Source organism: Gymnoscopelus braueri, assembly GCF_963280865.1.
Source record: "Gymnoscopelus braueri genome assembly, chromosome: 12".
NCBI classification, from domain to species: Eukaryota; Metazoa; Chordata; class Actinopteri; order Myctophiformes; family Myctophidae; genus Gymnoscopelus; species Gymnoscopelus braueri.
The window spans coordinates 24195018-24221193 of NC_137614.1; the positions used below are offsets into that span (position 1 = coordinate 24195018).

Consider the following 26176-nt stretch of genomic DNA (forward strand, 5'->3'; position numbering starts at 1 on the left):
TCCTCCCCTCTCCCGACGCCACCGCCTCCTCTCTCACCTCTCTCCCCTCTCCTTCCCCCTCTCGCTCCCCTCACGCCCTCACCCTCGCCCCTGGAGGCCGTGCACGCCCTCCACCACCACGCGCAGCACCCGCACGTCGCGCACTACCCGCACGTGCACCCGCACCACCCGCACGCGCACCTCCTGCTGTGCTCGGACGGCGACAACGAGAGCGTCAACTCGACCACGACCAACACCAACTCCAACGACGACACCACCACCCTCAACAACTGCAGCTCCGGCTCGGCCTCCTCGTCGCGCGACAGCCTGCGGGAGCCGATGGGGAGCGGAGGAGGAGGCAGCGGGGGTGGAGGTGGAGCAGGAATTGTAGGAGGAGGAGGAGGAGGAGGAGGAGGAGGAGGCCTGGGGATGAAGGCTCGTCAGAACTGGGACTCTCCTGCGTTCAATGAGAGCAGTGATGATGTCTCTCAGAGGAGACAGTACCGCATAGGACTCAACCTGTTTAACAAGTAAGAGAGAGAGTGTGTGTGTGTATGTGTGTGTGTGTGTGTGTGTGTGTGTGTGTGTGTGTGTGTGTGTGTGTGTGTGTGTGTGTGTGTGTGTGTGTGTGTGTGTGTGTGTGTATACTGTGCATAATTACATAATTGCATGTGTTGATGGACCTTCTTCCCACGATATGAGAAAGAAACAGCTGTTGACAGTGAAGGTATTCACATGGGTGCTGATGAGAGTCTGGAATGGAGTAATTTGGTGTATTCTGGCCACGATTTCCATTAGGGCTGAACAATGAATCAGGGATGCAATTTATTACATAAAAGAGAGGGGTGTCTAAAGTGGACTTGTGGACCTAACATGCTATAATACTGGTATGGTCCTTGTTGACCGTATAAAATGTTGTAGTTATCCTGTATTATTTCTCCCCTTACTGAGCAACATGTTGTACTTTAACGTGTGCGTGTGTGTGTGTGTGTGTGTGTGTGTGTGTGTGTGTGTGTGTGTGTGTGTGTGTGTGTGTGTGTGTGTGTGTGTGTGTGTGTGTGTGTGTGTGTGTGTGTGTGTGTGCGTGTGTGTAGGAAGCCTGAGCGCGGTGTCCAGTACCTGATAGAGAGAGGCTTTGTGTCAGACACTCCAGTGGGCATCGCCAGGTTCATCCTGGAGAGGAAAGGTCTCAGCAGGCAGATGATCGGAGAGTTCCTAGGAAACAGACTGCAGTTCAACAAGGATGTTCTAGAGTGAGTACACAGCATGTTCATAATGTGCTGTAGTGTGTGTGTGTGTGTGTGTGTGTGTGTGTGTGTGTGTGTGTGTGTGTGTGTGTGTGTGTGTGTGTGTGTGTGTGTGTGTGTGTGTGTGTGTGTGTGTGTGTGTGTGTGTGTGTGTGTGTGTCTGGGGCAGGGGTGTAGTTTGTAGGCAGAATGTAGTTTTAGGCGAATGTGTAAATGATCTATCTCTCTGTCTCTAGCTGTGTTCTAGATGAGATGGATTTCTCTGGGATGGATCTAGACGACGCTCTGCGGAAGTTTCAGTCTCAGATTAAAGTCCAGGGAGAGGCTCAGCGGGTCGAGAGGCTAGTTGAAGCCTTCAGGTAAACCACCTTGCGGGTTTGTACCCCACGGATCCAAGCTGGGAATCGAGATATCCTTTGCCCTTTCCAGTTCTAGTTCATGTTTCAAAAATGTAGTCAGTAAACTTCATATAATTGCTCCTCACTATTGTTCATTATAAGATGGCACAATTTCTGTATATTCGGTCTGTGTTTCAGAAGAGGCTGTGGACAGTTCAGAAACCTGCCTCTCTCTCTTTGTCTCTCTCTCTCTCTCTCTCTCTCTCTCTCTCTCTCTCTCCAGTCAGAGGTACTGTGTATGTAATCCGGTGTTGATCAGGCAGTTTCAGAATCCAGACACAATCTTCATCCTGGCGTTTGCCATCATCCTTCTCAACACAGACATGTACAGCCCCAACGTCAAACCAGAGAGGAAGATGAAGATTGAAGACTTCGTCAAGAACCTCCGAGGTTAGACACAGACACATAGACACACGCGCACACACTTGCGCCATAAACTTGTGCTACAATATGATGATATCTCTGTCTGTGTGTCTCAAGGTGTTGATAATGGACAGGACATTCCCAGAGATCTACTGGTAGCTATCTATGGACGGATCCAAAAGTGGGAGTTAAGAACCAATGATGACCATGTGTCTCAGGTCCAGGCTGTGGAGAGGATGATTGTTGGCAAGAAACCTGTAAGAATTTACGTGTATAACAAAATGGACAAGCATGACAACCACACCAGTGATTTGACAAAGCACAGTGCTCACTTGTGTTGCAATCATTGTGTTTGCAGGTCTTGTCTCTGCCTCACCGGAGGCTGGTGTGTTGCTGTCAGCTGTTTGAGGTTCCTGACCCAAACCGGGCTCAGAGGAGTGGAGTTCACCAGAGAGAAGTCTTTCTCTTCAATGACCTACTGGTGGTAAGAAAACAACTGTGTGTGTGTGTGTGTGCGTGTGTGTGCGTGCGTGCGTGCGTGCGTGCGTGTGTGCGTGCGTGCGTGCGTGCGTGTGTGTGTGTGTGTGTCCGTGTGTCCAGAGTACCAAGGTATGATGTGACTGAGTGCTTAATTACTGTGGACGTTCTGAGAACGTGTAAAATCACAATCCTTTTAAAATGTCTTACAATGTTACAATGTGACCAAGTGACTCTCTCTCTTTCTCTCTCTCTCTCTCTCTCTCTCTCTCTCTCTCTCTCTCTCTCTCTCTCTCTCTCTCTCTCTCAATGTCTCTCTCTCTCTCTCTATGTATCTTTCTCTGTCTATCCTGATCAGGTGACGAAGATCTTTCAGAAGAAGAAGTCTTCGGTGACATACAGTTTCAGACAGTCCTTTCCTCTAGTGGAGATGCAGACTCACACCTTCAGCAACAACCGTTAGTAATGAATCTATCTCTCTGTGTCTGTCTGTCTGTCTGTCTGTCTGTCTGTCTGTCTGTCTGTCTGTCTGTCTGTCTGTCTGTCTGTCTGTCTGTCTGTCTGTCTGTCTGTCTGTCTGTCTGTCTGTCTGTCTGTCTGTCTGTCTGTCTGTCTGTCTGTAATATCTATCCAAGTGTTGTCAGTTTTTGTTTAGTGTCAGCTAAATGTGATCTGGCAGATTGTGTGATGACTAGCGTCTGTGTGTGTGTGTGTGTGTGTGTGTGTGTGTGTGTGTGTGTGTGTGTGTGTGTGTGTGTGTGTGTGTGTGTGTGTGTGTGTGTGTGTGTGTGTGCGTGCGTGCGTGCGTGCGTGCGTGCGTGCGTGCATGTGTGCGTGCGCGGGTGTGTGTTTTGGCAGAGTGTGTGATGACTGAGATGAGGACAGATTGTCTGACTCATCCACTCATTTACACATGGTGTGTTTGTGTAGGTGCGTGCGTGCGTGCGTGCGTGCGTGCGTGCGTGCGTGCGTGCGTGCGTGCGTGCGTGAGTGCGTGCGTGCGTGCGTGCGGGTGTGCGTGCGTGCGGGCGGGCGTGCGTGCGGGCGGGCGTGCGTGCGGGCGGGCGTGCGTGCGGGCGGGTAAGTGTATGCGTGAGTGTCTGAGTGCGTGCATGTGTGCGTGCGTGCGTGCGTGCGTGTGTGTGAAACCTGAACAATGTTGTTCAGGTCTTCTTTTTAGGTTCAAAGTTGTACAGTTTGACTGTGCCACATTGCCAGTTGGACTTTCATTTATTTAAAGAACAGACTCACACAATGTTGCTATTTTTATTTATTTTGTATTTAGACTATCCTCATGGTATCCGACTCACGGCATCGAACCCAGGAGGAGAGAGGAAGGCTCTCATCGTGTTCACAGCCCCCAGCCTGCAGGACAGAGCTCGCTTCACCCTTGACCTCAGAGAGAGCATCGCTGAGGTGCAAGAGATGGAGAAATACCGTGTAGAGTGTAAGTACTATTCATTTATTAGTAGGAGTATTAGTAGCAGCACCAGTATTTGTTGGGTTGGTACGGTAGTAATAGTTGTAGTGTTAGTAGTAGTTGGAAGTGGGTAGTGTAGTCACACGTTACAAGTAAAGGAGCTTTTTAAGGAACAAGTACTTTTTGTGTTCCTTTTTTCAAACACTACTTCTACTCTTTACTCAAGTACATTCATGAACCGTTGAATCGAGCAACAAGCACCTCTGAAAAAGCACCGCCAGCCTGGCTTTGACCACGCTGATCTCTCACCCACTGCTTTGTTGTGCCTATTGTACAAACAGCAGAGACATTAAAATGTATCAAATGTTAACACTTATACCATAGTGGTGGTGAGTCCTATGTCGGGGCATACGGGGCAAGCATCGCAATTTAAAGCTTACGTTTCACCTTGTTCTCATTAGTAATGCTGTGTATCACTACCTCGCATAAAAGTGTGTCTGTGACACATTGCAGCGCTTTCTGTGTGATCATGTGTGATCATTTGTGTTTGTTTAAAAGTATCAGACGATGCATCAAGTTGAGAACCAGCTCGACTGGAGACAGCATTGTGAATGAGAGTGGGCAGGGCTACAACCGCCCCCCTGGTGGTTCAAAAACACTGACAAAGTGGCCATTGGGGCCAAACTGGTTGTTCTAAAAATGTTAGAAAGGAAACTAACTGATACTTTGAGTAATTTTCTTTTTTACTTTTACTTGAGTAATTTTTATGGGAGTAATTGTACTTTAACACATTAAGTGCCAGAGTTTAATTAAAACAGGGTAACATCTAGTGCTGGCATTCTTTACCGTTTACGCTGATATGTTTAGCGCTGTAGTGGCCACGACAAGGACGCGGATGTAAACAATGGATGCGTGTACGATGGTCGATGGTCCCCGTCTAACGCCTGGAACAATAACATCTCTCGCGCGAGCCGCCATTTGCGGAGTGATCGTGCACCGAAAATGGCTTGATCCGGAGGTTTTATAATATAGATAGATATAATGGGAGTGGACGGAAGCCAGTTTTTGGCACCCATCCACATCTGTCCCTTCCATTTTAGAGGCACCGTGGGTGATTCCAAAGTTGCGCTAGGGCGCCCCTTGTGAAAGGAAAAAAAGGGGAAAAATTGTTAAACGGTTATGTGTTTGTGTGCCAATGTTATTCTACCCACCCCTTCTAGCAGTAGTAATATAAGTGCAGTATATAAGTGCTAGAGTAGTATTATAACTGTTAGTAGTAGTAGTAAGTGCCAGTAGTTATGGTAGTAGTAGTATAAGTGATAGTAGCAGTAATAGTAGTGGAGTAGTAGTATTAAAAGTAATCACAAGATTTGTCTTCTCCAGTCTTGTTTTTATAAACCAGGTTGGATATGTTCTAAATCTTCCCTTCCTCTTCCTCCCTCTCTTCACTTTCCTCCTCTCTCTTCTCTTCCTCCTCGACCCCATTCTCTCACTCATTCCTCTCTCCAGCGGAGTTGGAAAAGCAGAAAGGAGTGATGCGTCCTGGCTTGTTAACAGGAGGAGGGACAACAGGAGGAGGGGCCACCCCTGATGGGGGCGGGGTCAAGGGCGAGACAATGAATGGCACCCTGGGCAGGCCATGCCTCGATGACACATACGCCTGTGTAGACGGACTCAAACGCACGGCACTCAGCTCCTCTCTGAGAGACCTCTCTGAGACAGGTACTGTACACACACACACACACACACACACACACACACACACACACACACACACACACGCACATACTGTACGCATGCATGCTCCCTGATTATTTCCCACTACTTGGATTAAAAACTTGAATAAAAGGACAGATTAAATACAGATATTTATTTTTTCTTAGAGTGAACAACTGGTCCTCTGGTTTGGGACCTGCATCCAGAATGCATTGTGAGGCTGTGGGACAATTCATAATAGAGCTGCAACTATCGGATGTATTCTTAGCAATTACTCTGTCAATTACTTTTTCAATTAATCAAATAATCGAGAGGCAAGTTTTTTTGATGAAGCGCTTACCTACTTTAGTGGAAAAATTCTACTAGATAAATAATCGATTAAATCAATTTGTTTGTTAAATGTTGCAGCCCTGTTGGACTTTACAGTCCATTTGTGCCACAGACTTCTTGATAAGGATCCTTGGATATTACTTGTATATGTTCCAACTTTTTTCCTTCTTCTAATAACTGTACAATTTAAGTGTTAAAAATCTGTATTTCTGTGGACACCTCCAGCAGCTCATAAAAAATACTGGCTTTGACTTTGTCACCGGCCACTTGCATCCCTCACCGCCTTCCTTGGCAGTCTCACCAAAGCACTTCTCTCCTTACCCGTCTGTCTCCTTTGCCAAATCGAAATAGTGACCTTTTTAACACTTTTAACACGCCCCAAAAAATCCTTCACAACAACAATGCTGGTGTAACTGAGACATTAGCTGCAAAAGAATATTTTTACATGTGTGAATTAGATACATTACCAAGGCATTCCATGTTCTCTGGGGGCGGATGATGCCCAAATATGCCGGATTTGATCGCAAATGTTGTTCTGCAACGTTTTGTTGTTGTGCCAGACGTCACATGCCCATATAGGGATTCCCAATGTCCGCACAAATCAGTGTTGTTACACTACGAGGGAGCGTGAGGAGGGGAGGGAGGAAGAAGAGCCTATTTTACCCACCCTATATCCTGGCCAATGCTGGGAACTAAAACCTGAACCCGCTGATTCACGCATCGCTTTGAGGCGCACTGTCAGCACAATAACCCCAGCAACGGCAGGCTTTTTCTGTTGTGTTGTATAATACTGTCCCTCCAAAACCCCTGGCCACACCAGTTTGAATGTTGTCATGTTTTTTTTACAGTAAGTTAACCTATGTTTGAACTGTGTCCTCTCACCAAACAGCCAAGCAGTAATACAAATTTAATACAGCAGCTAGCTTAAGTACTGAGGTTAATGATATAAAACAGACAAATGGTGCTTTGTCTCCCTCTAATGGTTAGCTATGGCAATTCCATAATAAAAGTACTGTAAGTATGCAAGGAAGTTGACTTGGTGGGTTACATTTAACTTATAATAAATAATAGTGGTGAGCATTTGCTAGAAATACAAAATAAAATGTAAGAATAATAAAAATGAAGATTGAGAGCACATACACACACACACACACACACACACACACACACACACACACACACACACACACACACACACACACACACACACACACATTTTGAATGAAGACAAAATCATCTGATGATTAAGACACAGACATTTCCTCACTATCTATCCTCCATGGCCTTTTAACCGTGCCTTATTCTGATTGGGTAACAGGGAAGCGAGGTCGTAGGAACAGTGTGGGGTCATTGGACAGTACCGTTGAAGTAAGTCATGGCGGCAGGTTGTGACGTCACCACTGCATGGCATGGCTTTGTGTTTAGTTTTGAAAATGTAAAAACAGTCCATTTTGTGTTAAGCTAACAACTTTCTTTCCATTAGTTTCAAGTTAGATCTAATATGCATGGGGTGTGAAGATAACACAAGCATGCATGATTGCCTGTAAACCTCACGTGTCACTGTTGTCTGCATGCATGTTGTTTTACGCCAGATTTATGCTTAGATGTGTGCTGTGCACACAGCCTCCAGTAAAATGCTGGTAAGTTTGTGCACTCTACCAACAACTTTTTGCAGTTAGCCTATTGTCCATTCATAGAATAAATTGAATTTGTTTGGCTAGTGAATCGCTGAAAGGGATTTGTGAATTATTGCATCCACTAGTACCAATGGCCAGTGGATGACCAAACTAGCTACAGTATGTGTTATAGATTATTATCTAGAATATATGTTACAAATAGATTATTGTATGGATTGCCAATGCTCCCAAACAAACTTGAGGCTGGTAACAGTCTGGTTTTCTGGCAGAAGTTGTCTGAAAAGGCTAATACAACAACAGTCAATCAGACGTCAGTCAAAGGTCTAAGATCCATTCATTTTACCAGAGCAAAGAAACATGTTGGCATCAATCCTGTTTGTCTGCTCGTTGGCTGCAGATTCATATTTGAGCATCATCACCAGCTCCCCTCTCTTTTTTTTTTCCAGGGTTCCATTATTAGCAGCCCCAGGCCTCACCAGCAGCGCCCCCTGGCTGGTGGAGGTCATCCCTACTCCACCACCTCCACCTCTCCATTGGCAGCATCAGTCTACCGGCCATACCGCCCTACTCAGAGCCCCGGTACGGGGGTGGGTGGTGGGCCGGGGCTCTGTCACAACCTGGGTGGGCCAGGGGGGGTCCCCCCCAGCTCGCCCTCCCCCTCCACCATCCCCTCCACCTCCCCCCTCCACCACCTCCACGGAGGGGGAGGAGGGAATTTCTTTGGCAGCCGACGGGGCAAGGTGCCTGGTCCCCTGATGATGATGTCATCACCTCCACCCCAGGGGGCGGGACCAGGTGGCGGGGGTGGGGTCGGGGGACCACCGAGTCCACTCATGATCGTCTCTCCGCCCCACTACCCGGCCCCGGCTCCGCCCATCCCCGTAGGCGCATCCCCCCACTCGCCCTGCCCCCCCTCCCCCTTGGCCAACCATGGCGCCGGCCAATCGGATCCTGTCTCGGCCGGGGTACCTTCCTCCAAGCTTCAGGCGCTGCACGCCCAGTATTGCCACAGCAACAGTGGAGGGGGGGCGTGTGTAGCCGGGGGAGGAGTCACAGGCGCCGGGGGGCAGCAGCCACAGAACGCCACCCCTCCCCCGCCCTACCACCACCATCACCACCGCTACCACCAATACGCTCCCGCCCCGCTCCACCATGCCCTCTCACACAGGGTTTCTGGCCCCAGGAGGCAAGGGCCGGGGGGTGGCCCCTCCCATACCCAGCTGATACAACAACAACAGCAGCAGCAGAGGGTCCAACATGGCCGATACGGCCTGGGCACAGGGTTCACCACCCCACCCCCTCTCTCCCCCCACTCACCCGTCCCTCCCTCCACCCCCATCCCGCCTGTCTCGCACGCACTCTACCACTCCCACCCCACGGGGGTCCGGACACTGGGCGGCGGGGTGGGGATCGCAGGCACCAAGCTCCCGCTGACCATCTCGCACTCTCAGCCCCACCCCATCGCTCACGCGCCGCACGCACTCTCTCACAGCCTCCACCACCACCACCCAGCCGTGCAACACACACACTCACACGGGCACGTGCACACACACTCCCCGCTCAGCCCCGTGCCCACACCCTTGTCCTCCGCCCCCCACTTTGTGTTCTCCACCCCTCCTCCTCTCCCGATGCCGTCGGCCCGCCTCGTCAGCCAGTACCCTCCTCCCCTCTCCTCCATTCCGCCGCCGCCGCCCCACTCCCCTTTACCTCCCCCTCCGCCGCAGTCCTCTGTCCCGCTCTCCCCACACCCGCCGGGAGGGGGGATGGGAGGTTCCGGCCAGGGGGGCGGGGCCAAATCGAAGCCCGTCAGCCGGATAAGTACGGTGGTTTGAGGAGGCGGCGCCAGAGAGCAGTGGTACCGCGATACCCCATTAGCCACCGGGGGGCAGTGGTGAGAGGGAACAGGAGGAGAGGAGTAGGAGGTGGACAAATGCAAGTGTACCAACATGGTCGTGTGGTGAGGAGGAGGAGGAGGAGAGGAGGAAGAGCGGGAGGAATGAGGAATTTGCTCAGCCTGTGTTACTTTCACATCCAGTTTCCCTGTAAGTAGACAGACTGACGGTGGATGCAAGAGAGACAAGCTCAGGCTGGGTCCTGTCTTAATCCCTACATGGGTGTACACTGTAAAATCCTGACTGTTACATTTTACTCTGAGAGTGCACAAACTCTCTGAGTTACAAGTGGATAAATTAACACTGAGGATTTTACCATTTATTGTTAACAAGGAAACCTGCCATAACATCAGGATCTCAAACCCTCCAACTAAAGAATTGAAGTCTTCTTTCCATTCCTTAAAAGTTATACTAGTCTCATGTTACCTCTCAGCCTAGTGTCCTGCTAAGGACTTTTCACAGGTGACTCAAAAAGAGTCCCGTGGGATTCACTTCCTGATGCAGCAGGATCGGCCATATTTGTAGTGCTTTATTGTTGTCCAACTTGGCCATACCTGTTGAAGGAAAGACTACAACTAGCATGGATTCCTTTTTATCGAGCAGCGTAAGTTAGTGGTGTAAATCAGAATGGTGAGTCATTGTACTGTAAAGGGTCATAATGGTTCAGGGACCATTTGATAAGGGAAACAGTGCCTGAGAATTTGAAACACTTTGGGGTTAGCTCTCTGAGCTAATGCTATATAGACATACAGTATGTACACTATCTACGGTGTCCCTAAAGGGACATTTCAGGGTTTTAAGAAAACTGTAGTATGATTTTTCACAAGTTGATTGCATTAACATGATGTGGTTTCTGTGTCTTAGATAGACATGCATGACCAGTGAGATGATTGAATGTGTCAATGCATCTGTGGTCAGTGTCTTATTATACAGGGTCTTTTGGTCAGATTTAAAGTCCGCCCATCAAGAAAAGGACTATATTCACAAATTATTGAAGAACTTGTATTTGCTAATTTCCTAACCCACGGCAACTCTGAATACAAGCATTAACAAATAAACAGTCTCAAATCACATTTAACTGCCAGTATTTTAACTCCATATCCATAACTCTGTGATCAAATGTACTCATAATTGAAGGAATGGGTATTTAACTTGTAGTGAGTACACTACTGACACACCATTGTGTGTCTACAGGGTGCTCTTATCTGCAATAATAATTTGGAGGCTTTAAAGGATAAAATGGTTAGTAGGGTAATCAGTGTTTCCTGTCGTAGAAATCTGATTCATATTAACATATAAATATAATCATAATCAAGTTTTATTCAGAATTTGTAAAACAACATGGATTATACCACACCCTTTATATCTCCCCTTATATGGCTCTGTGTCTTGTAGAAGTAAAATATGAGCCCATATTTGTCACTTTGACTATATTTCCTGTTACATGACTATGTGCTCATAACTGTCTATAGTTTGCCGAGGAAGATTAACCTGCAGGGTGCCAAACAGGGTGAATTCAGTAAAATGCAGTCTTTTGAGTTCTGTATTTGTATGCCTTATACTATAGGCTGTGAACTACAGTAGCCTACTTGCTACAAGACAAACTGACAGCAACCACGGAGTCATAAGGCTTATTTGGATCAAAATTACTCTTTCGTGTAATATCGCTCTACAAGTCTTTTTACTTTCTTTACTTGAGGCCAAAGTTAGATTTAGGAAAATATGAATTCAATTGGGTACAACAATTTAATATAATACATACAGATTCTAAGAGTTTTGCTCTATGGGATACAAATTTGATATTGCCAAACAGCCCTGAAGGTAAATACAATCTTGTTCTTTTTTTAAATATTTATTACTTTTTTCTTCATTTACAGTAGATAGGAGAACGTAGAGAGACATTTACAGTAGATAGGAGAGCGTAGAGAGACAGTAAACAGAGGACAAGAGATGGGACACGTGAGAAATGATGGGAGTCGTATTCAAACTTGCATCCTTGCAGAGAATGTGGTTAGTGCACTAACCGACTGTGCAACCCAACATCCCAACAAATGCAATCTTCTAATTCCAATATTATTAATTATAACAAATACAAACTAAATAAAAAATAGAGTCTGTGAAAAATCTTTAAAAGAAAGGGGGTTAACATAACCACACATGGGAATATAAACAGTACTGCATGATAAACATAGATTGCTCCTTACAGAAAAACAGTCTCTGCTACTTGTGCCTAGAAACACATTTAGTGCAAATAATGGGATTGCTGTTGCCATCCTTGCCAGGAAGTTGTTCAATTTAGTTCAGGACTGAATGTTTTCAGCACTTTCAGCCAACTATCTGCAATTAAGACGAAACCTGTTCAGTCCACATTCCCTGCTCTATTCACTGATGACACAGAAGTGGGAAAAGGGATGGGATCAAATTATCAGCTGAGAATAAAGCATAAAGTAAAGGATTTCCTTATCTCACCAAGGATTTTGACGTATGGCTTTTTAACATTCATCACCTTGCAACAGAATTATTACCAACTTAGAGATCACAAATGCAAAAAAGAAAAAAAGAAAGAAGAAAACTTCTCTTCAAACAGTTGATTTTATACATTATGGTTTAATTCTACACAGTGAGTTAAGCTGATCATGCCAGGATTTGAATTATGTGTTTTGTTATATCTCTTTCTGTCTCTCTGTTTGACCTCTGGTTGTTAAATGAATGCTAACAAAACACGTTTAGTTTCCTGTGAGACCCTGTGATTGCTCCTGCTGTAGGCTCTCTGCTACTTGTATAGTCTGCTGTATTTTTGATTGGAGCATCAACAGGCCTTCTCTGAGGTTCAACCTGCTTGGATAAACTAAAGCATACTCCTGATATTGATATTGTTGTGACAGCTGCTTCTACTAACCTTATAAACTACTCTTTGGGCTGTTGTATAGTTTTTTCTTTGTTTTTTGCATTTCTTTAATCTTAATTTGTTATGTGCTTGGGTATGGGGTGATTATACGAATTTGGTTTATTTTGCACAATGGAAATACTAAAATTCTCTTAATTTGTAATGTGTTTTACTACAGAGAAGGTTTTCTGTGACTAACAAGTTGTTCTAATAATTTTTTGATATGGACTTTTAATGGAGTCATCTACAGTATGTATGCACGAATACACACCTCTGAATCTCAGTCACAGAGTCAGTAAAGATGTTTTATCGATAAAGTTTTGTGGTCTTTGCACACAGAGGTGATTGAGGGATTTTTCGGGTTCCAGTGCCTCTCTGTTGGCCCACACCCCACCAGACACACACACAAACATGCAAATAAACTCATGAGTCATGTACGCTCGTGCGTTGAAGCACACACACACACACACACACACAAACATTTTAATGCACACATGATGGTACAGTACAACACACTAACCCAAACGTACACATGCACATCTAAGAACCCAAATCAGGTCTGCACTACAAGGCCTCCTTTTAAATACAAAAGCCAATAAAACCCACCTTACTTCAGACCGATCAGAACAAAGCCACTTCTGGAAAGAGGCAAAGCTCTCCCAACGTTCCTTTCATTCCTTTTGGACGAGAGTATGTTATGTAACCCCAGTTATACTCTCAGGGGGGCTCCTCAGAATTTAGAGAGTCCCTTGTAAAGGTTAGAAACAAGCCTCCTCTGATCCATCCACTTAACCACTTAACCACTTAAGCCCTAATGGGGGGGAAAATGAAAAAAGAAAGAACTAGCAAACGCGACGCACCATGTTATGCCCCCTTGCTAACAGTGCCCCTGCCTCTTTGTGACTCTGTCTCTGACATGGAATGAAATACACTGTATAATCCTGAGTGTTAACCTTACGGGTCCATTTGGTTACATTTTAACACTCTCAGAGTTACAAATGGGTAAATTAACACTTACGATTTTACTGAACTAGAGACTCATCAATATTATTTTAATTATTTGATCCAAACCAATTGAGCTCTTTGTTTTGAAATTGTTCACCGGTCTGGCTAACACAAGCACTCCTGGGGGTATATTCAGATTTCAAGGGAACTATACAGTATTTGAATAGACTATATTTTTTATTTCCCTGGTCTGCGCTCCAGTATCAGTTTGCATGTGGTATTATTAACATTATCTGCACTGAATGAAGCTGTATTATAAAAAACATGAATGTACATAACCATCATTATGAATAATAATAATACTATGAATACTCAACTTTGGAATGGGCTGTTGTTTAAAAGCTGGCTTTACACTGTGGGAGCACAACAAATCCGTTTTTCAACCCTTTAAGACCCAGGTCTGGTGGTTTTATTCTTATTGTTCACTGGACATGCAGCATTCTGGGGTCAGAAGAAGTTAAAAATGTGATTTTTTTTCCCATGTTCGCTCCTGTGTAAATGCTGTAATGTACGTATGCACCTATAGAAGAGAAAGTAGGCTGATCTGAGATCTGCTTTATGGAGACAAAGGAGCCTACACTTCCTGTTTATAATGTAGAGCAAAGAGAGACTGGAATAGTCTGTGTAAAATGTACCAGTACAGTGTCAACAGAGACATTATTTTAAAAATGACGTATGGAGAACTTTTAGCCATGTATATAAAGATATATCACTTGTACTTTTTGTTTTTGAAATTGCAGAGATGAAAAAGTTGAAATATTTATTGCCCTTAACATATATATAAAAAAACATGTTCATGTTGTTGGAAATGCATTGAGTATTTTTGGTTTTTATTTTCAAACCACAATTTAATCTAATGTCACTCCATCCATCCATCCATCCATCCAATCTTCAATCGCTTATCCGGAGTCAGGTCGCGGGGGGGCAACAGTTTCAGCACAGAGCTCCAGACTTCCCTTTCCTGAGCAACATTAGCCACTTCCTCCTGGGGAATCCCGAGGTGTTCCCAGGCCAGTGTGGAGATGTAATCCCCCCATCTGGTCCTTGGTCTGCCAGGAGGTCTCCTCCCAGTGGGACGTGCAGCGAGGACCTCCCTAGGGAGACGCTCGGGAGGCATCCGTACTAAATGCCCGAACCACATAAGCTGGCTCCTTTCCAAGTGAAGGAGCAGCGGCTCTACTCCGAGTCTCTTGTGGGTGACTGAACTTCTCACCCTATCTCTAAGGGAGATGCCAGCCACCCGTCTGAGAAAACTATTTTCGTCCGCTTGTATCAGCGACCTTATTCTTTCGGTCATGACCCACACTTCACTCACACAGATATGAATATTTCATATTTAGACAAGTATGCTGCGTTCATTTGGTGCCGGGTGTATCCACCTGTTTCCTAGGCTTTTCACTTCCTGTGTGTGTTCCACTTCCTGTCGATTTGATCCAATGAAATCCAATGAAACTGGTCAGATGACTAATGATATCCAATGAAATCCGACAGGAAGTGGAAAACACACAGCCTAGGAAACAGGTGAATAAGTAACATATGAACGGCCTACCAAGTCTGATATATTTTGTCAGAAAGTCTGACAATTTGGTGATACGCAAGTTATCAAGTTGTGACTACTGTGAATGAATAACAGAAGAAAGACACACACACACCCTGGGTCATAAAGAAATATTCACTTTCAGAAATCCAATTGAAAATCCAATTGAAAGAGGCCAAAAATACAAGCCAGACTAACAGATTACACACTGTATCACATATAATTAAATATCATAAACAATAAATAGCCACTTCCCTGAGAGAATGCCCAGACTCTTTATTTTATATTTTTGGAACAATTATATTCAGTCTGGGGCATGTGATGACAATGTTTCCTAGCTTGTGTGTATGAAAATGCACGGGGCAATGGGGAGAAGGAATATTATAAAGCCAAAGTCATTACATTGTTACCATGCAACCAGAGTGACACTGAATGGAGACAAATCTTTGGACAGTGAACACATTGAATATTATTGTGTCATGTCGTCATCAACTATGACATTACAATGTTATCGCCTCAAGGCCATTTCATGGTCCAGACATAGCATACACTGACTGGTCACATGCCCAGCATTTATGTACCGGCATGGCTCAGCATGAAACTGTTTCACCTGTACATGCACTATGGTAAGGTCAGTGAAAAGTTTTCTTAGAAAATGTGCAAATATAATGAGCTCTGTGTGCTTTTAACTTGCAATTTCTAAAACATAGGACCAGACATAATATACAATACAAACTTCACCACAGCTGGAGGGACAGGAGCGTGACAACATGCCAACGTGACAACATATACCCCATGCACCTACAGTATAGACACGTACATCTGTGTGACACAGAGAGAAGGAGACACAAGTTTGAGGTTTGAGGTTACTGCGTCAGACATTGTAAAGTATTATTACTGAGGGGTAGCTCCTGGCAGAGATTTGCGCTCCACTGAGGGCACTTTTCTAGTTAGAACTATTTTTTACTGCTGATTCTAATTAACGGTTTTCTTTTGCTATTTGTCTTGTCTTCAATGTTGAGTCAAAACCCCAAATTTTTACTATATTGTATAATGTGGTGTAGCAATAAAGAATCTTGACAGATTATGAATACAAATCATCTTATGATGGAGAGTTTTGCAGAGTCAAGGTGATTGCTGCAGGTAGATCTGTCATACTATAGATGGTGTTCCACCCCAGAGAATGTTGGGTGAAATCAAGAATTTATCTTTTTCAAGAGAAAAGCCGTAAGCACTTTACTTGTGAAGGTTTGATAGCACAGCAACCAGTGGTGTAAAGTAACTAAGTGCATTTACTCAAGTATTGTACTTAAGTACAAATTTGAGGTATTTTTTACTTTACTGGAGTATTTCCAAATTTCATTAGCCTACTTTATACGTACTCCACTACATCAGAGGCAAATATTACACTTTTACTCCACTACAATTATTTGAAAACTTATGTTACTAGTTACTTTGTAGATTTGGATTATTATTACAAAACATACATCAACCACTTCAGCCCTATATACATTTTGGCCATTTGAAAATAGCCGATCTACAAGCTCAAACAATGCCTCACGATGTGACGCATTGTGAGCTTGTAGATCTGCTATTTTTAAGATTTTTATACATTTTGAAAACTTTTGAAAACATAATGAGAACTTTCTACTTTTGGTAGGCCTACTTTAAGTACATTTTGATAAAAAATACTTTTGTACTTTTGCTCAAGTCATTTTTTTATTTCTGACCTTTACTTATTATTTCTACATTTCAGTATTGATACTTTTACTTCAGTAAAAAATGTGAGTACTTTTACCGCCACTGACAGCAACAATAGCTCACAGGCGCATCATCATCTGTCATGAGAACAGGTACATCTTAATAAAGATGCTATACATTTAGCCACTACTAGATGTCACACTCCACTTCACATCACAAAACCTCTGTTCCCTATAGGGAAAGTTAGACAAATTTCGGAGCCATCCGCAAAAGAAATGCTTTCTGGAAACAGTACATGGAAGTACAATTCACAATATATACATCTATGGCCGAGCCATTTAGGCTTGCTTCCAAATTTGTATTTAATTTTAATGTTTTAATTATTATTGAAACCAAGTACGTGGTTCTCAAATATTTTCATGAAAATGTGTTGTGCCAGTTGGAGCATTTGTGTTGTTAGAATATTTTAAAAAGGTATTTTTATTGCAAGCGTTTTGAAAATAGCAGATCTATGTAGATAAACCATAAAGTGCTTCTTTTGGGCTTGTTTTACCTCCTAGACCTGGTTGCTTATTTCTCTCACAAAATATGGCAACACTGCAAACAGGTCACGTGTCATTCCAGGAACCGGTAGTTGTTATTCGATGGAACTTTCAATGGAACGTGTCTTCCGTTATTAAAGCCCAACTTCATAAATGTGGTAGCCGGTAGGTGGTTTTAAAAACAATATAATATATAACATATTACGTTTACCAGTAAATGAACTGTTGTGTAGTACATCACTGACATCAGACGCCAAAGGTGCTTTCAAAATGTAGATCAATGTTAGAGAAGTTAGGCTAGCAGGTGTTAAACTGAAATGTGTTACCCATCAAATCCCGTGACTCTAGAGGTCGCTGTATTGCCGTCTCACCATAGACTTTATTTTCTGAATTTGTGAAAGTTGACTCAGGAGGAGGCTGCCTGGTTACTTCGTCAAATATTTGGTTGATGTTTGACATGTGTTTTTGAAGTTATTAGGCCATCATATTATATCTTGGTAGTTGTAGGGGAAAATTGCAAAAATAAGTCTCTTCGTTGTTTTCCGCGGTTCCCCCGGCAGCAAACTTTACGAAATTCTAAAAAACGACGACCTCTGGAGTCACATAATTCAACAGGGTCACCGATACTGGTGATTCAACCGGCTAGTATATTTAGCCAAGTTGTCTCAACTTGTCCTCGAGTCAACGTGTAGATGCTGTGTTAAATTAGAAGGTCGTTACATGTGACATTTGCACATTTGGGTCGGTTACTTAGTCATTTGAATCAAAAGCTTTCGAGTTTCGTCTTTGGGTAAGTTGTTGGGTCTCATCATAGAACCTAACGGTGCTGTGGTTGAGTCTTATTTAGTTCAAGTAAATGTAGTTTACTGAGAAAAGAGGAACACTTGAAACCTCAGAGGCTGCTGTCTACTTTAAGTGGCAGGTGTATTTCGCCTGTTCTGTAGGCCTACGTTTTTTTCATTCCTGTGTCTTAGATCAGGGGTCTTCAACGTTTTTCAGCCCAAGGACCCCCTAGCTGAAAGCGAGATGAAGCAGGGACCCCCCCACTACATCATGTATGAAATTGTGTTGTCATAGATTTCATAGATGGCGTCATAGACTTGTTTGAATGAATGAATGAATGAATATTCTTTCTTTGACAGAAATGTAAAAACGGCACCAGTATACAGTCAAACACAGTCTAAAAGGATAACACCAAAAAAGTCCTTGCGCCGTCTTGTTTCCATTGGGGTCCTAGGTGTTCAATTCATCAACAAAATAGCACCGAACATTCAATATCATCACAATATCATCAGTGTTGTGTAAATGTATGTTTTTCTATTAATATGTTGGATTCATATTAATGTGTATTTTAACCACTTAAAGTGCTCACTACTTAAATCCAATCACACAAAGATTTGGCGGCCCCCCTGTAGTAACTCTGAGGACCCCCTAGAGGTTCTGGACCCCCTATTGAAGACCCCTGTCTTAGATTCTTTGATATGTGAGAATAACAAAAAGCTTCGTCTGGCCTGTGTGATCAATGAATGAGTAGAGACACTGACATGTTGTTGCCTGTATTTCCCAACATGTTATGCTTGATTTTGACATTGTGTCACATCATAATCACTTTACATGACTGTGTTTATCATGTATTGTCACAAAATAATGTGAACCTAATGTAAGTTGTCTGTATATTACTTTTTACACTGTTGTGCGCTACCAGATCTGCTATTTTCGTCGAATGTTCCCCCCCAGAATATGGATGCTAGGGTTTAAGTGGTCACACAATTTTTTTGCTGTCACCCTTAAGTAACTCTGAGGACCCCCTAGGGTCCCAGTCCCAGATCCCCTGTTGAAGACCCATGCTTTAGCCTAGACTTGGTAAACTGAACCTGAGTTGGACTTGGCCCTGTACTTTCTACCTACACCAAATCTCTTCGCCAAAAATAGCAGATCTACAAGCTCACAACGCAATGCCATGTGTTGTGAGCTTGAAGATCTGTTATTTTTGGCTAATGTTTGCCCCAGTGAATCTAAGAGAGACCAACTCTCTTTTTTTATTCAGCTTAAACATTTTCCGGAATAAAAGGTGAAAGTGATTGTTAACCTCTCCTTCTCTGTCTCTCCTCTCTCATAGAAAGCCAGTGTGTGTGTTTGTGTGTATGTGTGCGTGCGCTGTGTGTGTGCGTGTGTGTGTGCGTGTACTGTATATTTAAACCAGTGAAACCATGACGGGTCCAGAACTGCTGTTAGACTCCAGTATTCGTATCTGGGTGGTGCTCCCAATTGTCTTCATCACCTTCTTAGTTGGTATCCTCCGTCACTATGTCACCCAACTGCTCCACAGCGACAAGAAGGTAGACATGGAACAAGTGTCCGACAGGTGAGAGGAACCTTTCAGGTTCACTTCGCCCTTTGCCATTGTATTTTAGCCCTCTATGCTTGCCATAGACAGATTGCCTGCTGTACTACTAACGCTAAAAAAGAGCTATAGTGTTATCATAAAGAGGACTGAGGCCCCATCAGAGCTGAAGTAAACCGGGAAGAGAATCAAGTGCTCTTTCAAGTTAAAGGGCAAAACCACTTTAATTATAGTGTATTATAGGTTTGGGTTGTGTAGTTACCTTGCCATGATGTAACTCCAAAGGTGGACAAGAAATCAAAAATAATTGCTCCAGTGGTTAGAAATTGATAATTCAAAATATGCTCCTCAGTTGACTTACATTGTATGCTGAAACAGCTCTCAAAGTCTTTTTTAGCACATAAACAAACGCAAACAAAGTTGATTTAGACAATATAGAACATCACCAAAGCCAGTACTGTTTGTTTTGTTTATAAAAATGTTAACTTCCTGTTGATTTTGCCATTTTTTATTAGTAAGAAAACCCAGACTGGATCCGTGGATCCGGATCTTCAAATTTGTAAACAAACGCAAACAAAGTTGATTCAGACAATATAGAACATCACCAAACCCAGTGCTGTTTTTCTTTTAATTATGTGCTAAAAGAGTGACTTTGAGAGCTGTTTTACTGTACAATGTAAGTCAATGAGGACCAAAGTGGTCACGCTATGAGCTTGTATATCTGCTACTGGGTTAAAAAGGACTGTATGTGAAAAGACCTTGAATGTATTCATTTACTGAGATGGTGCGGTTCTTATCCCTCCTTTAGCCAGGTTCTCCTGCGCAGCAGAATCCTCAGAGAGAATGGGAAATACATCCCCAAACAGGTAAACTGATAGAAGAACTCACACTGTCTTAATATTAGTTTCAGCTGATAGAAGAACATAGGAATATTATTTATATTAGCAGTGTTTTCGCTGATAGCTGATGGACATTCTTTGTGATATTAACATTAAATACTCTGTTGGTCTGTTTCAGTCGTTTGCCATGAGGAAATTTTACTTCAACGACACTGAGACAGGATTCTTTAAGATAGTCAAGAGGAAGGTGATACCCAAGAACCCTATGACAGGTAATGTGTGCGTGCGTGCGTGCGGGTGTGTGTGTGTGTGTTTGTTTGTGTGTGTTTTCCTCAGCTGCACAACACTAATCTTAAAACTTATAAAGAATTGGGGGGAGAAAAATGTTGCATGGCGGTAGATAAGGGATAGTTTGTTTACTATTCTCCATTTAGGCTAAATGTCTAAACGTTTCCTAATTTATCCTGCTTTCAGACCACTGAACTAAAAGCCTGTGTTTTATTCAACATGTCCACTTTCATTTAACTTGAGAGTGCTTTTGTTGTGTGAACATGAAATAAAAGTGATAAAATGTGTGTCTTGCAGACACCAGCATGCTGACAGACATGATGAAGGGGAACTTAACCAATGTTCTTCCCATGATTGTGATTGGTGGATGGATCAACTACGCCTTCTCAGGATTTGTTATCAGTAAGTACCCCCTGCTGTCAATCAGAGCTGTAGCCAATTGGAATAATTTGATGTCATGGTGAGCAAAAATCAGTCTTGTCAGTCAGTCAGTCACTCAATACATCTTCGATAGCAATTCTGGTTTCACCCCCCCCCCCCCCCCCCCCCGTAAAATCCTGATGTTGTATTGTTTGTTTCATTGGTTAGTGACTGTTGTTGTGTATTGCTGGTAATAATTAATGTTATTCTTCCTCTTGCAGCTAAGGTGCCCTTTCCTTTGACCCTGAGGTTCAAACCCATGTTACAACGAGGAATAGAGCTGCTCTCATTGGACGCCTCCTGGTATTGGCATTCAGTAAATTAGTAAAGATTAAACATGATGAAATGTAATAAGTTCCCAATGTAAGGCTCAAGGCTCCAAAACCACTGTCCAAGAATTCATTTTGTTGTTTTTTTATTCACCAAAAATCTCCAGACACCAACCTGTCAGTGCTAAAATATTTACAGTGCAAGCCTGTCCAAAAATAGGCATATCAAAATAAGGCATGCAAAAAGTTAAAAGAACTGCAACCTAGGTAGCTACATAACAGGCTACACCCCTCTCCTCTATAGTACTTGGCACCCTCCTAATCAACAGGAGGATTGCCAGCACTGCAGAGAAGAGACAGGTGGCCAACAATCAATTAACTTGTTTCCCATCTTTTTAACAAACACAAACATGTTTAAAACCCTTGCAATGTCCATATTGTTTAGAAATGCATTCAGATACAGATAATGTGACACCTACAACACTACCAAACTGTCACTTTCAAGCTGGCCAGTGATGATTTAATTAGAAGCAGTTGTGTAGTGAGATCAGTGTGTGCATAGGCTGCCCCAACGCTCCTGATTTCGTGTATAGAGGGGCGGGTGTATAGAGCCGGAGAGAGATTGCGCCTGATCCCATTGGTTCACCGATCTGTCCGTCAACCCCCGCCTCGTCAACACAACATTACGAGTGACGCCCACTGCACTCTGGTTGGTTGGGGAAATGAACACTTCCTCATACCGACGCGTTGGTCCAGGCTTTTATTTTTTAGCAAAACTAAACAATAAAAGCCTGGAGATCGAGGCTAGTGTGTGCATTGTCCCTGTTAGTCTCTAGGGCACGGGCTGCCCTGTGACAGTAGTAATGTTCTAAGGATGAGGAGGAATAATAGATTATCACCCAGGAATTTATTGTTTTCCAAGTATGCCTAACCAAGGGTAGGCATATCATAGCCTGGTAAACCATCCAGATGTGTCTTCTGCAGACCAGTCTGTCCCCAAGCGCTGGGTGGGCGTCTTGCAAAAACCAAAAAGTGGAAGAGCCAATCGGCGTCTGTGCTCATGGCCCTGTGATTGACCTAATGGGAGTTTCTAGTATTTCAATGCTCCACCATTCCTTGCCTCACTACTCTACTATACTAAAAACGCAACAAATCCCAACCATGGTAGGAAATGAAAAAAGGGGATATTTACTCCAGACCCATAAAAATTGGTCCGCGACCCAAACATGGGTCCGGCCCACTGTTTGGTAAACAGTGTTCTAGACGCATCGCCCCATAGTAGCTACGCTGTAGGTCGGAAATGCAACTAAATTATTGACAAACTGGTTCAGCCCAAACGGTCTCTGAGAACCCCTTTCAGAGGCTCTTTCTGAGGGACAGGGTGTTTAATCTAACTGTAAGACAGACCAGAAGACTGCTCAGTAGCTGAATCTTATAAACCAGGCAGCCAATCGGCTCATAGGAAAAAATATGACGCACATTACTTTTATTTGTTTTTTATTGTGTTTGTAATGTTTGTCGATGTTTCTCAGGGTGAGTTCAGCATCCTGGTACTTCCTCAACGTTTTTGGACTGAGGAGCATGTACACCCTCATACTGGGACAGGATAACGGTATGGTTACATCATATAAAGAATTGGATTTATTAATTGATTGTTTTAGAGTGAGAAAAGTTTACAGTTTCACACTGGGGCTCTGGGACATGGCAGTTTTGAGTTGGAGTGATTGATTTATTTTAACTGGGTAGTATAGCCTTTCTGAAACGGGACACTGTTGAGTTTAAAGTAACCGTGAGAGTGGATTTAGATATTTATTGATTGGTTTGGAATGAGGTGGTGAAGGAAGGATGGGACAAAGGGCGAAAGAAAGTGGGAGTGAGGAAGGAATGGATGAGTGGATAGAGGGAGGAATGGAGGAAGAGATGGATAAAGGAATGTTTTAATATTTAGAATGTAGATGTTAGTACTGTGTTATTATTTTAAAATGTTTTATCGTGTTTCTTGAAGTTTGTTAAAAACATTTAAAGGGGGCATGTGGTATTTTGGCAGTGTATTATTGAAAATGATGGACTCAAATGTAATTCTTGTCAGGAATTATGGTTACATTTTATTAGTTAAATTGTTTTGTCCCACCCTTCCTTGCTGCGACTAAAATCTAACCCGCACACAAGGTGCTCTGCCGAGATTGCTAACTAGGCAGCAGTAAGATGCTAATTTAATGCAAGGGAAGGCTAAAATAGATAAGCATCATCTTCTAATTCCAGTGTGTAGACTTGTATCAACGGTTGGTCTGTACAGAATTTACAGATTCAGCAATGGGCAGTCAACCAATTAAATTGTGGTTGCAAAACCCTTCTTTATCAACACAAGGAGTGTAGTATTGTAGAGAGTTGGCTGATAAAACAACTGGGATTTTGAAAATATGAAGTGAACGATTATTTTAAAAAATATTTACTGCTCTTATACGGTGATATGGCAACAATGGCAACTGGATTGGGTCTTAAAATATGTTCTAGCTGCCGACCAGTCACGAATCATGCAGGACCAGATGACAGGTGCTGCCATGGCGATGCCCCCTGACCCCAACAAGGCTTTCAAGGTCAGAGTTCACATGCAGAAAATGTGAAACATTTTAGATTAATTTGTCTTAAATGAGCTAACTTGTGTTCAGCAAGGCAGTAGAGTACAATAACTGGTTATTACATATATCTTACTTTGGTGTCAGAAATCTAATTTCGGTTATCAATGACCTGTAATGTAAGGGGTTACATTTGTCGAAGTTGAACTTGTGCTGTGTGTTTCAGAGTGAGTGGGAGGCGTTGGAGATCGTGGAACACAAATGGGCTCTGGAGAATGTGGAAGAGGAACTCATGTCCAGAGACCTCAACTTTGGAAACTTCTTCAGTCAGGAAGCGAAGTCCAAGATGTTCTAGAACAGACAGAAAGATGGAATCTTGAATGGTGGGTTTCTGAGTTGGGTTTTACTTTTTTTTTTTCTTCCTGAAATGTATTCCAGAATGCTGGTTTTGTTTCTGTTTTTTTTTTATTTTGTTTTGTTTTTAAGCCACTCGATTCTGCATCATCTTGAATGTGAAAACAGCTGGTTCCAGAGTAGTTCCAAATATTCTAGAACGCGGTTTTGATTTTCTCAAGTCTACCAGATTCTAAAAACCTGTTCAAGAGCCATTACTCCCTGTTTTGGGTGACAGCTTGTCGATTTGTTGTTTGTTCTACAGGGCAAAGCACACAATTTCAACATACATTTTCATGGTTCTACCAAACAACTCTTCTGCCTCCTCCTTAATTTATCCTTCTAACCTCCAGTTCCATCATGCCTTTCAAGGCAATAAACCTGACTGAATGTCAAACACACTCACCAGAATCTGTCTGTTAAATATAATCTTATTGAGCCAATGAGACTACTGCCTATTTGTTTTTGAAGAGTATGAGAGTTTATTTAGAGTGAGAATATTGTTTGCCTTTATTTGTCCATTTTCATGATTCTATTGTTTTCAGGCCTTATCTTCATTATTCTACAAATAAGTCATAATGCAGTCACTATAGGAGGCCTTTGTAACAACAAAATGTTGAAGATTGAAGATTTTCAATCTGTGGTGTTGGGGCACAAAGATAGCCACAGATCTTTGTCTCTTGGGTGTCCTTTTCGAACCAAAGTGTTTTACTGAGCCTGGGTCCAAGGACATCAGACCACAGTTAGGAGGCCCCTGTTGGTGAACAAACACAAGCAATGATTACTATCAGAATATATAATTAATTAATTTAAATAGTAAAAAGTTCTGTTCACTTTCAAATCTGTTCCTCAGTTGCAGTGTACAGTATGTGCCGTCTGCCTTTTACCGTTCTGAAGTTGCCACACGTCATTGGTGTGTTATTTAAAGTGTGAGTGAGATTTAAAAATGAACCCAATCTGATACACAAGGGACAGTCATGAGGAAGGGGGTGCACCGATAGCCAAGTGCACAATTGCAATGTCCCTGGTTTGCTTCTAGCCAGAGACCTGTACTGCATGTGGTTACTTCTCTCTAACCTCAGCTTCGTCCCTTTCTACACTCTAAGTAAAGCAAAAACTGCCTAAAATAATAGAAAGGGATTGTATTCAACTCCAGTTGGTTTAAATGTTTTGCTTGTTTGAGCACAGCTCTGTGGTTTAAATTCATTAAAGATTAATGACAAAGTTCTTGATTTCCAGTTTATTTGTCTGTTCTATGTTTGAGTCAGTTATCCACCGATGAATGGTGGTAGCTGGTCCAAAAACGCGTAGACATTATTACGCAGATGCCGCATTGGCCACTCAGGCGCTGTACATCATCTCCGCCATTTTAACTTGGTCATCTTGCCATATTCCCCTGCACCTGAGACTAAAACTTTGTTCTGTTTTATAACCATTATTGTTACTGTATACATAAGCTAAGGAGTCGGGCATCAGCGTAAAGGGGAAGATTTTCAAGATGTATCATCACAAAGGTTTATATTTAATATTTACATCAAATTATATTCTGTTGGATATTATTTAAAGCTCATTCATTCTAAAACCAATGACTAATTATTTCTACTGTTTTATGATCTATGTGAGATTATGTATAGAAAAAACAAGGTGAGTGAAATGCTTTAATCTGTTAACTGTTTTTCTTATGTTGCATCTTCCTGTCTCTTTAGTCTACCTGGTTTCCTCACCCCAAATCTTTAAATAAAATAATTTCTATGACAGCAACCCCCTGTCTTTTTTTTGGAGTGTTTGATTTTTACATTTTATTTATAGTACAATGACGTACAAAAATAACTGTACTATACACTTGTGTATCCTGTTGTGTTGCTGAGAGGTACGAGCAGAAGGAAGAAGTCTCTGGGTGACACGTGATACCCAGG

The 26176-nt window shown here is 42.9% G+C and overlaps 2 protein-coding genes across 3 annotated transcripts in view; both read left to right on the forward strand.

Annotated features, from left to right (window-relative positions):
- Positions 1-9399, forward strand: part of LOC308096440 (IQ motif and SEC7 domain-containing protein 2-like) — a gene marked incomplete at both ends in the record, with an annotated part of 100784 nt that extends 91385 nt beyond the window's left edge. Inside the window, 11 exons of the mRNA XM_080443862.1 lie at positions 1-509; positions 1074-1232; positions 1463-1585; positions 1848-2014; positions 2105-2244; positions 2346-2471; positions 2823-2922; positions 3750-3911; positions 5394-5606; positions 7249-7298; positions 8014-9399. The exon at positions 1-509 is cut by the window's left edge and continues 502 nt beyond it. Of these exons, the coding sequence (XP_080299988.1) occupies positions 1-509; positions 1074-1232; positions 1463-1585; positions 1848-2014; positions 2105-2244; positions 2346-2471; positions 2823-2922; positions 3750-3911; positions 5394-5606; positions 7249-7298; positions 8014-9399 (3135 nt within the window). The remainder of the gene's footprint in view (positions 510-1073; positions 1233-1462; positions 1586-1847; positions 2015-2104; positions 2245-2345; positions 2472-2822; positions 2923-3749; positions 3912-5393; positions 5607-7248; positions 7299-8013) is intronic.
- Positions 9400-17200: 7801 nt separating this feature from the next.
- On the forward strand, positions 17201-26020 carry LOC308096334 (ER membrane protein complex subunit 3). 2 transcript variants are annotated; one of them, XM_080443743.1, is made up of 9 exons: positions 17201-17296; positions 19251-19496; positions 20284-20341; positions 20493-20586; positions 20900-21004; positions 21244-21325; positions 22824-22903; positions 23806-23888; positions 24094-26020. In XM_080443743.1, the coding sequence occupies exons 2-9, from the start codon at positions 19342-19344 to the stop codon at positions 24220-24222; spliced, it is 786 nt and encodes a 261-aa protein (XP_080299869.1). In that variant the 5' UTR covers positions 17201-17296; positions 19251-19341; the 3' UTR covers positions 24223-26020. The 2 variants fall into 2 exon arrangements, with proteins under 2 accessions (XP_080299869.1, XP_080299868.1); XM_080443742.1 differs by having other exon boundaries at positions 17235-17300.
- Positions 26021-26176: the final 156 nt, after the last annotated feature.